Below are 12,190 nucleotides of genomic sequence, written 5' to 3' on the forward strand. Positions count from 1 at the left end.
TCTAGCTACGTAAAAAAAATGCCATTAGTAATTTGATAGGGATTGGATTCAATTGTAGATTGTCTTGGGTGGTATGCTCATTTTGACAGTATTGATTCTTCCAATCCAAGAGCATGCTATATCTCTTTCCACCTGTTTGTGTCATCTTTAATTTCTTTCATCAGCATCTTACAGTTTTCAGAGTACAGGTCTGCTCTGATTTCTCTTCTTTCTTTCTACTAACTTTGAGTTTTGTCTGTTCTTTCTCTAGTTGCTTTAGGTGTAAAGCTAGGTGGTTTATTTGAGATTTTTCTTGTTTCCTGAGGTAGGCCTGTTTTAATTTGGTGGTCTCTTAATTGCAAATGCATCTCCAGTGTCTTGCATTTGTTCCTCCTCTTCTCATGGTTGCTGGTTTTGGTAGCATATGTGTGTGTGGATTACTTCCTACCTTTACTATATGTTTGCCTTTACCTGTGAACCTTGTCATTTATAATATTTTTGTTTCTAGTTGTGGCCTTTTCTTTTCCACCTAGAGAAGCTTCTTTGTTGTAAACCTGGTTTAGTGGTGCTGAATTATCTTAGCTTTTGCTTGTCTGTAAAGCTTTTGATTTCTCTTTCAAATCTGAATGAGAGTCATACTGTGTAATCTTGGTTGGAGGGTTTTTTTGTTTGTTTGTTTGTTTTTGTCTTTTTTCATTGGAGGGCCATACCCACAGCCACTACGGGAGCTCCTTGGTTGGAGGTTTTTCTTTTCGTCACTTGAAGTTTATCATGCAACTCCCTTCTGGCCTGAGAGTTTCTACTGAAAAATCAGTCAGTAACCTTGTCAGGGTTCCCTTGTATGTTATTTGTTTCCTCCCAACCTGCTTTCAGTGTTTTCTCTGTCTTTAATTTTGGTCATTTTGATTAACATGTGTCCAGGGGGGTGTCCTTCCTTCGGTTTATTTTATATGCTACTCATTGTGCTTCCTGGATTTGAGTGAGTGATTTCTTTCCCAAGTTAGGGAACTTTCCTGCTATTATCTCTTCAGATGTTTTCTCTGGCCCTTTCTCTCTTCTCCTTCTGGCACTCCTATAATACGGATGTTTGCGTATTTAACATTGTCCCAGAGTTCTCTCAGACTGTCTTAGTTTCTTTTCAATCTTTTTTCTCTTCTGTTCCACATCAGTGATTTACACTAGTCCGTCTTCCACCTCGTTTACTCATTCTTCTGCCTCCTGTATTGTGCTACCTATCGCTTTTAATGTATTTTTTATTTCAGTTACTGTATTATGCATCTCTGCTTACCTAATCCTCAAGTCTTCTATTTCTTTGTTCAGTGTTTCTTGTAATATATCAATTTTTGCCTCCAGTTTAATTTCCAAGATCTTGCTATCATTAGTCTAAAGTCTTTTTCATGGAGATGGGTAATCTCCAGATATCTTAGCTGTTTTTCTGGGTTTTTTTCTTATTCCCTTATCTGAATCAATTATCTGCCTTTTCATTTATATAGACTTTTGGTGTGGTCTCCTTTTTGCAGAAAATGCAGAGTTGTAGCCTCTCTTATGATGTCTGCCCTCCTTGTGGCCGAAGTTGGTTGGGGGGGGGTGCTGCAGGCTTCCTGATGGGAGGGACTGGTTTCTGCCCACCGGTAGGTGGAGTTGATTCTTATCCCTTGGTGTGTGGGGCTTTGTCTCTGGGTGTGGATGCAGCTGTGTACCTGGCGCAGGGGGGTGAGGGGTGTGTTGGGGGGTGTCGTTAGGCAGCCTGTTTGCTGATAAGTGGCTATGTTCATACCTGGTTTGTTGTTTGGCCTGGGGCTTCTCAGCTCTGATGGGTGGGGCCAGATTTTTTCCAAAATGGCCCCCTCTAGAAGAGTTCCCACTGATGATTATTTCCCAGACCTTTGCCTCCAACGTCCTTCCCCCACAATGAGACATAGTCACCCCCTAAAACAGGAGATCCTCCGAGAACTGCAGGTAGGTCCAACCCAGATTCCTATGGAGTCTCTGCTTTGCCATGGAACCCAGTGCACATGAAAGCCTGTGTGTGCCTTTCAAGAGTGGAGTCTCTGTTTTCCCCTAGTCCTATGGAGCTCCTGCATACATGCCCCGCTGATCCTCAAGGCCAAATGTTCTGGGGGCTCCTCCTCCCAATGCCAGATCCCCAGACGTGGGAACCTGATGGGTAGGACTCAGAACTCTCACCCCCGTGGGTGAGCCTCTGCGATATAGTTACTTTCCAGTCTGTGGGCCACCTATCTAATGGGTATGCGGTTGCTTATATCACGTAATCGCTCCTCCAACCGTCTTTTCTATTTTGTTTTTTTGCTTTTTTAGGGTCGCACCTGCGGTATATGGAGATTCCCAGGCTAGGGTTCCAATCAGCTACAGCTGCCAGCCTACACCACAGCAACACCAGATCTGAGCCATGTCTGTGACCTACACCACAGCTCACAGCAACGCCAGATCCTTAACCCACTGAGCGAGGCCAGGGATCGAACCTTCAACCTCATGGTTCCTAGTCAGATTCATTTCTGCTGCGCCACAGTGGAAACTTCCCTCCTACTGTCTTGATGTGGCCTCTTTACCTTTTGGAGTAGGATATCTTTTTTGATGGTTTCCAGTATTTTGTTGAAGGTTGTTCAGCAGTTGGTTGTAATTTTGTTGCTTTTATGAGAGAAAATGAGCTCCAGTCCTTCTACTCCATCTTAATCCCACAGCTCCATCTTCTCCACAGCTGCTTTCAAAAGTGAGTTTTGAGGAGTTGTCATTGTGGCTCAGTGGGTTAAGGACCCAGCTAGTATCCACGAGGATGTGGGTTCAATCCCTGCCCTCGTTCGGTAGGTTAAGGATCTTGTGCTGCCCTGAGCTTGTGGCATTTGGAGATGCAGCTCAGATCTGGCGTTGTGGTGGCTGCGGCCTACGCCGGCAGCTGGAGCTTCGCTTGGACCACTATTCCAGGAACTACACATGCCTTGGGTGTGGCCTGAAAAAGAAAAAGAAAAAAGTGCATTTTGATTTTGTGACTACTTCTAAAGTACAGTATATTGAGGGATAGCTGTGTGTTGTCACAATTTTTTTTTTTTAACGTGAAAAACCTGTCCATATCTTAAGGAGGCGGCTTGTTATTTTAAGGATTAGAAAGGTTGTGTAGGCACACGTCTTATGTTTTACAAGAAGGACACAGACACAACTTAGAATAGATTTACAAGGAGATCCTGCTGAATAGCATTGAGAACTTTGTCTAGATACTCATGTTGCAACAGAACAAAGGGTGGGGGAGAAATGTAATTGTAATGTATACATGTAAGAATAACCTGACCCCCTTGCTGTACAGTGGGAAAATAAAATATTTATTTAAAAAAAAAAAAAGAAGGACAAAGCTCTGTTCAGGAAAAGTAGTATAAATTTGTTATTGTAAAAATTTTTTTTTTTGCTCTTCAGGGCTGCACCCCCACAGCATATGGAAGTTTCCAGGCTAGGGGCTGAATTGGAGCTGCAGGCACTGGCCTACACCACAGCCATGCAGGATCCAAGTCGTGTCTGTGACCTACACCACAGCTCATGGCAACGCCGGATCCCTGACCCACTGAGCGAGGCCAGGGATCTAACCCACATCCTCATGGATATTAGTCAGTTTCGTTTCCGCTGCACCACAGCGGAAATGCTCCATTTAAAAAATTTTTATGACAGTACATGGAGTTCCCATTGTGGCTCAGCAGTTAATGAACCTTACTAGTATCCATGAGGACTTGGGTTCAATCCCTGGTCTTGATCAGTGGGTTAAGGATCCGGTGTTGCTGTGAGCTGTGATGTAGGTCCAAGACGTGACTTGGACCTGGTGTTGCTGTGGCTGTGGTGTCGGCCGGGAGTTGCAGCTTTGATTCAGCCCCTAGCCTGGGAACCTCCATGGGTGTGGCCCTAAAAAGACAAAAACCATTTTATTGCTGTATAATTTATTTACAACGTTTTAATTTCTCCTGTACAGCCAAGTGATTCGATTATACATATACATGTAATCCATTCTTTTTCAGATTCTTTGCCCATACAGGTCATCACAGAATATTGAGTAGAGTTCTTTGTGCTATACAGTAGGTCCCTGTTGACCATCCATTTGGTATACCACAGTGTGCATACGCCAATTCCAAACTCCCAATCCATCCCTCCCCTCCGCCAGTATTTAGTAAGTACCTGTCACATGCCAACTACTGTTTTTTGGTTTTGTTTTGTTCTTATCTTTTTAGGGCCACACTTGCAGCCTGGGAGGTTCCCAGGCTGGGGTTTGAATCGGAGCTATAGCTGCCGGCCTACACCGCAGCAACTCGGGGTCTGTAACCTACACCACAGCTTATGACAATGCCGGTCATTAACCCACTGAGCAAGGCCAGGGATCGAACCTGCGTCCCCATGGATACTAGCTGCGTTCACAGCTAGTACCACAGTGGGAACTCCCCAACTACTGTTCTGAGATCTAAGGAAGAATAAATTACCAGTCCCAGTTTTTATGAAACTTATATCTAGCTTGGAAATAAACATATAACAAACATGGTTACCAAGATCTTTTAAAATTGTACTCCAGCTGGTGTACAAACCTTAGATTGCAGTTGCACATCTTGTATACAACGAAGTAGAACTGTTTTGTGTAAAGCCTTAGTGTTGTAACTTAGTTGTTGTTACAGTTTTTTCTTTAATCAGCAAGTCCTCATTTATAATAGATTATTTGCCAAAGTTTGGAAATTAGAATTCTCTTTGTTATAGGAACAAAATTGCTTAGATTTGTAACTAATCTTGTAACCAATTTGTAAAAGTCTCTTTTTTTTTTTTTTTTTTTTTGCTATTTCTTTGGGCCGCTCCCTCGGCATGTGGAGGTTCCTAGGCTAGGGGTCGAATCAGAGCTGTAGCCACTGTCCTATGCCAGAGCCACAGCAACGTGGGATCCAAACCGCGTCTGCAACCTACACCACAGCTCAGGGCAACGCCGGATTGTTAACCCACTGAGCAAGGGCAGGGAACTCCTGCCCTAGTCGGATTCGTTAACCACTGCGCCACGACGGGAACTCCTAAAAGTCTCTTTAACCTAAATAGTATGTGTTTATAGTAAAACACATAGAAATTGTTGTTTGCAATGTAGTATTTTATATATGATAATTGAAAAAAACAGAAGAGAACCTATCCCCAAACTTAGTACATGAGAGACAGAGATTTGATTAAGAGGATAATGAGAAAGTAAATGAAAGTTAATGTGGACCTTCTGAAAGGGACATCTTTTGAAGGCTTGAGGGTTGATGGCACAAATTCCTAAGCTTTTCCTGTAAAGATACTTGTTTTTCCCTTGATATTAACATGTTACAAAGTATGCTTTCTTATGTTGATCACCTAGAATCAGGCTTGTTTTGTCAGACTGGTTGGGGTGGGGGGAGAGAGGGAAAGAGAGCATAGGAAACAAGGAGGGAGTTCCCTTGTGGCCCAGGGGGTTAAGAACCTGACTAGTATTCATGAAGATGCAGGTTTGATCACTGGCCTTACTCAGTGGGTTAAGAATCTGGCATTGCTGCAAGCCGTGGTGTAGGTCACGGATGTGGCTTGGATCCTGCATTGCCATGGCTGTGGCGTAGGCTGACAACTGTGGCTCTGATTCGACCTCTAGCCTGGGAACTTTCATATGCCCCAGATGGGGCCCTAAAAATAAAAAATTAAAAAAATAAAAAAAGGGAAATTTTCCTGGACAAAAAGAAGAGAATGAAGGAGGTTGGAAGTGTGTGAGTGTCCTGAGAGTGAGAAGCTTTCCTTGAGCAGGAAGGAGTTGGCAGCCAGGAAAGGTAGGCAGTGAGGCTTGGCATCCTTTGAGCACATGTATGGAAAAAGGAAGCACTAGGCAGCTGGCTGCTTGCAGTACAGAATTGCACACATCAGGCGTTTGCAACTCTAGTACCTTTATATTTCATGTGGTTAGAGACATAGATGATTTGGTTTATTACCCTTACGGAGCATACTGAGTACTGTATTCATCTATTCAACAAATGCTTATAAAGAGCCCCAGAGTCTGGCAGTTCCTTTAAACACATTGTTTGAAATCGTTAGCAGCATAGTTTAGAAAGAAATTGGGAGTCAAGTTACTCTTTAGATTTTTCATAGGTGATGTGTCCATAAATAAATCTCAAAGTTATCCTCATCTGATGAATGGTGATATTAGCTGTTCTGCCAGTTTGACAAGGTGTGTTAAGTATAATATGTGCTGGTGCATTTAATAGCATATGGAAAAGTTGAATTCTGTATGACTGAAGGAAGTCTTGTTTCTCTCCTATTTTATGCTACAGCCACATAACAAAATAGCTCTTTCTGAACACCTGTTTGATTTCAACACTTGGTGTTTCTGTCTCAGCATTCTTTTGTTTTCCTCATAAATTTATGTCATGTGGGCAACTTAAAGTGCTAGACACATTGGGGTTAAAATTAAAGCAGCTAGGTTTTATTACTTCAATTAAAGGCTCTTAAAACTTGCCAAATACCATGATTCTCTCATTTCCTTACCTTTGTTATGTGTTATGTTGTAGCACACGTCGCATGGAGATGGGCGGCAAGAAGTTACCTCTCGCACTGGGCGCTCTGGAGCTCGGTGTAGAAACTCTATCGCTTCCTGTGCAGATGAACAACCTCACATTGGAAACTACAGGCTGTTGAAAACAATCGGCAAGGGGAATTTTGCAAAAGTGAAATTGGCAAGACATATCCTTACAGGCAGAGAGGTAAATACAAGTTACGCTTGATTTCTGTTATGACACTGTTCTGTTCAGTTCCATGTGGGAGAAAGAGGAAGAGAATGTGTGTATTGGGCTTTTTCTAAGCTAATTAAACTTTTTTTCTTTTTTAAAGAATAGGAAGCTTATATATTAATTATCTGAGAGTTCTTTTGTTTTCTTATTTCTTTAAATGTTCAAAAGGTTATTTATTCAAAAATAATCTTTTCTTTTTTTTGTCTTTTTGCCTTTTCTAGGGCTACTTCCTGTGGCATATGGAGGTTCCCAGGCTAGGGGTCTAATCGGAGCTGTAGCCGCTGGCCTACGCCAGAGCCACAGCAACGCGGGATCCGAGCCGTGTCTGCAACCTACACCACAGCTCACAGCAGCGCCAGATCCTTAACCCACTGAGCGAGGCCAGGGATCGAACCCGAAACCTCATGGTTCCTAGTCGGATTCGTTAACCACTGAGCCACGACGGGAACTCCTGAATAATCTTTTTGCTTAAGAAGAGGTGGTGGTTTGTTCTTTTTCAGTAGTAAACATCTACCACAGTAAAAATTGTGAACTTCATCTGTAAGCTCATGATTCTTGCAAAAACCAGTAGGGTTGTCTGTTTTTATAGATTTATCCTCAAGAAGTTTCTTCATCTCCCCGAATATTTTTCTTATAATCTTATGTTTAATAGGTTATTGTGCAGAAAGGGCACATGCTTTCCTAATTTTTGTGGTGCTGGTTTTCTGCTCATCCAAATTCCATATTTACAAAAAACACTTCCAATAAAACTGCTGCCTGTAGTTCTTGCTATGGTACAGTGGATTAAGAATCTGAGTGCAGCAACTTGGGTCTCTGTGGAGGCACAGGTTTGATCCCTTTAACACACTGGGTTAAAGGATTGGGGATTGCTGCAGCTGTGGCTTGGATTCAGTCTCTTGCCTGCGAACTTACATATGCCGCAGGTGCAACCATTTTAGAAGTTAAAAATAAAACCTGCCATTAATTCCCTCTTCACGTGTGCAGTACACAATTGGTTTTTCATTTTTTTGTTTTTTGGCTGTGCTTTGCTGTGAAGTTTCTGGGCCAGGGACTGAACCCATGCCACAGCAGTAACCAGAGCCACAGCAGTGACAATACTGCATCCTTGAGCCACTGAGCCACCAGGGAACTCCCTATTTTGCCTTTTTGGACATGGTTTCTTGCATTTAGATTTTTGTATCTGCCATTCCTTTGCATAAAATACACATCAGCTTTTTTGTGCAGGAATCACTTTTTCTGGAAAGTAGTCATTCACAGACTCCCTTTTCCCAGGCATGGGATTCGTGTTAAAAATTCTGATACTTTCCTTAGCATGCTTTACGTTATATTGGAATTACTTATTTAACTGTCTTTCCCCTCTTGTAGGGTAGACATCGGTATTTAAATGTGTTGGGCACATATTAAGTACTTAATAAATATTTGTTGAATCAATTTAATGTTAATTAACATTGGAAGATTTTTATTTATTTTTTAAATTAATTTTATTGTCGTATAGCTGACTTAAAAAGTTGCTTTACTTTCAAGTGTACAGCAAAGTAAATCAGTTATACCTATACATAGATCCATTCCTTTTCATATTCTTTTCCCATGTAGGTTATTATACAGTTTTGAGTAGATTACACTCTGCTATACAGTAGGTCCTGTTACCCATCTGTTTTATATATAGTAGTGTGTATATGTCAGTCCCGTGTTTTATGGGATACTTTATCCCTTCAACCCCTTTAGTAACTATGAATTGGATTTCAAAGTCTTTGAGCCTGTTTCTTTTGTATCATCCTTTGCTAGATTCTACATATTAGTGATGGCATATGATCTTTGTTTTTTCTCTGTCTGATTTACTTCACTTAGTATGATGATTTCTGGGTACATCTATGTTGCTGCAAATGGCATTATTTCATTCTTTTTTGTGGTTGAATAATATTCCATTGTATATGTACCACATCTTCTTTATGCATTCCTCTGTCAGTGGACATTTGTTTGCTTCCATGTCTTGGCTATTATAAATAGTACAGAAGTGAATATTCGGGTGCATGTATCTTCTTTTTATTTTATTTAATTAAAATTTTTTTTGGCTGCCCTGTAGGATATATAGAGTTCCTGGGCCAGGGATCAGACAAAGCTGCAGTTGTGACCTTCATCACAGCTGGGGCCACACTGGAACCTTAACCCACTGTGTTGTGCTGGGGATTGAAACTGCACTGCAGAGACCCCACTGACCCCATTGCACCACAGTGGGAACTCCTGCATGTGTCTTTTCAAATTACGGTTTTCTCTGGATAGATGGCCCAGACTGCTGAATCATATAGTAGTTCTGTTTTTAGTTTTTGGAGGAACTTCCGTACTGTTTGCCATAGTGGTTGTACCAATATACATTCTACCAACGGTGTAAGAGGGTTGCCTTTTCTCTGCACCCTCTTCAGCATTTATTGTTTATAGACTCTTTTTTTTAAATGATTTTTATTTTTTCCATTTACTGTTGGTTTACAGTGTTCTGTCAGTTTTTTTCTGTACAGCAAAGTGCCCTAGTCACACATACATATGTACATTCTTTATCTCACATTTTCCTCCATCATGTGACTAGAATAGTGTGTTTGTAGACTTTTTGATGATGGCCACTGGTGTAAGGTGGTACCTCATAGTAGTTTTGATTTCTGCTCTCTAATAATTAGCAATATTGAGCATCTTTTCATGTATGTGTTTGTTTTCTTGACCATCTGTCTATCTTCTTTGGAGAAATGTCCGTTTAGATCCTCTGCCCATTTTTCAGTTGGTTTTTTTGTGTTATTGAGCTGCATGAGTTGTTTGTATATTTTGGAGTCTATTCACTTGTTCCTTTCTCCCCGTTCTGTGGGTTGTCTTTTCATTTTGTTTAGGGTTTCCTTTGCTATGCAAAAATCTTTAAGCTTAATTGGGTTACCTTTTTTTTTTTTTGGCTTTTTTTGGGCCCCATCCATAGCATATGGTGGTTCCCAGGCTAGGGGTTGAATCAGAGCTCTGCCTGCTGGCCTGCGTCACAACCACAGGATCCAAGCTGAGTCTTCGGCCGGATCCTTAACTCACTGAGCGAGGCCAGGGATTGAACCCGCAACCTTCCTAGTCAGATTTGTTTCTGCTGTGCCACCATGGGAACTCCTGTTTATCTGTTACTCTAGGAGGTGGAGCTGAAAAGATAGTGCTGTGGATTTTGTCAGAGAATGTTCTGCCTATGTTTTTGTCTAAGAGTTTTACAGTATCCAGTCTTGCATTTAAGCCTTTAATCCATTTTGAATTTATTTTTGTGTGTGGTATTAGAAGAGTGTGTTCTAATTTTTTTTTTTTTTTTTTTTGCTATTTCTTGGGCCACTCCCGTGGCATATGGAGGTTCCCAGGCTAGGGGTCGAATTGGAGCTGTAGCCACCAGCCTACGCCAGAGCCACAGCAACGCTGGATCCGAGCTGTGTCTGCAACCTACACCACAGCTCACGGCAATGCCGGGTTGTTAACCCACTGAGCAAGGGCAGGGACCGAACCCGCAACCTCATGGTTCCTAGTCGGATTCGTTAACCACTGCGCCACGACGGGAATTCCTAAAGAGCATCTTGCTTTTTTTTTTTTTTGCCATTATCTAGGGCCACTCCCATGGTATGGGGAGGTACCGGATCGTTAAGCCCGCTGAGCAAGGCCAGGGATCGAACCTACAACCTCATGGTTCCTAGTTGGATGCGTTAACCACTGCGCCACGACGGGAACTATTTCATTTTTTTACTTGTAGCTGTCCAGTTTTCCCAGCACCACTTATTGGCGATATTGTGTATATTTTTTCCTTTTCTATCATAGATTAGTTGACCTTAGGTACTTTGGGTTTTTTTGGTCTTTTTAGAGCCACACCCGTGACATATGGAGGTTCCCAGGCTAGGGGTCCAATTGAAGCTGTAGCTGCTGGCTTATGCCACAGCCACAGCAACTCAGGATCCCAGCTGCATCTGCAACTTACACCACAGCTCATGGCAACGCTGGATCCTTAACCCACTGAGCAAGGCCAGGGATCAAACCCGCAACCTCATGGTTCCTAGTCGGATTCGTTTCTGCTGCACCATGACGGGAACACCAGCCTATTTCAGGGATGTATTTGGTTAAAATTAGATTTTTTTAAGCTATATAAATATGGTTTATTGTTGGAATGCAGTAATTTATTTTCTTTTATAATTTTTTATTTTGTCTAGAATAAGTTCTCTCAAGTTTTTTTTTATTTTTTTAATTTTAATTTTTTTATTTTTACTTTTATTTTTTTTAGGGCTGCTCCTGCAGCATATGGAAGTTCCCAGGCTATGGGTCAGAACAGAACTACAGCTGCTGGCCCACACCACAGCCACAGCAACACCCGATCCTTAACCCACTGAGTGAGGCCAGGGATCGAACCTGCATCCTCACGGATACTAGTCGGTTTTGTTTCTGCTAAGCCACAACGGGAACTCCTTAGGTTTTTTTGTTTTTTGTTTTTTTAACTTTCTTATGGTTCTGTGTATTTTCTCCTAGTTGTCCCACATATTCCAACATGTCTTTCAAATATCTTCCAGTGCCCATGCGTGTAATGTAATACATTAGTTCAAGAGAGAGTAGTGGGTAGAGATTAGAGATAGCAGAATAGCTCTTTCAAGGCACAGATAAATGGGGTGGTGGCTACAGGGAAATGGCAGGCCAAGATATTTTTTTAAAAGATGGGCAGAATACCAACATGTTTGTCTGCCAATGGGAATAATTTCACAGAAAGGATGAAAGTTTTACCGAGGGGAGAGATAGTGGCCTTGGATAATGTGGACAGTTTTTACCTGGAAGCAGGAGGCAAGTAGAGGGAACTATGCCAGTTCTCTGCGTATGAGTTTTTCGCTGTGGTGGTGGGAGCTGGAGGAGTTTTCTTCTCATCTCAGCTCTTTCCTTCAGTCAGATAGAAAGCAAGATTATCAAGGAGTGTGATTATCGGGAGATAGGAGATATCAGAGGTAGACAGTTTCAGGAGAGTGAATGGGTTAGAGAAATGTAATAGCATTTCCAGGCAGCCTTAAAGCTTCCCTGAATGAAGTGAGTGATCATGGATTTAAAGTGGGAATAGACAGTACACCTGTAATTTACTCTCCAGCAACATTCAGTTAATCAGGTGCAGGCTTGGCATTTGTGGATGATTGGATTTTGTTATACTAAGTATGGTGGAGGGGAAATGGAGCATTGTGCATTGATTTGGAATACCCCGAGGAGTGGTTGCAATGAAGGACTAAAGATTTAAGTAGGAGGTAAGACCTTGAGTGAGAGGGCAGCAGTAAGAAGGTGGTGGAATCAATGAATGATAGATCCTGGTGAGTTCAGACAGTTATTCGGGTTCTAGAGTGAGTGGGTGGGAAAGTAGGAGGAGGTGATTAGAGAGTGGGAAACTCAAAATGAAGATTATAAGGGGTTTTTAAATGTTGGTGATTCTAAAGTCT

The 12,190-nt window shown here is 41.9% G+C and overlaps 1 protein-coding gene across 11 annotated transcripts in view; it reads left to right on the plus strand.

Moving 5' to 3' along the window:
- MARK3 (microtubule affinity regulating kinase 3) overlaps window positions 1-12,190 on the plus strand; it is a 113,490-nt gene that overhangs the window by 17,778 nt on the left and 83,522 nt on the right. For all 11 annotated transcript variants that reach the window (XR_007137189.1, XM_047797265.1, XM_047797267.1 and 8 more), the window contains exon 2: window positions 6,516-6,707. Coding sequence is in view for 10 of the 11 variants with exons in the window: in XM_047797265.1 (XP_047653221.1) it covers window positions 6,516-6,707 (192 nt within the window). In the remaining variant the exon portion in view is untranslated. The remainder of the gene's footprint in view (window positions 1-6,515; window positions 6,708-12,190) is intronic.

This window comes from Phacochoerus africanus, chromosome 9, assembly GCF_016906955.1.
Source record: "Phacochoerus africanus isolate WHEZ1 chromosome 9, ROS_Pafr_v1, whole genome shotgun sequence".
NCBI classification, from domain to species: domain Eukaryota; kingdom Metazoa; phylum Chordata; class Mammalia; order Artiodactyla; family Suidae; genus Phacochoerus; species Phacochoerus africanus.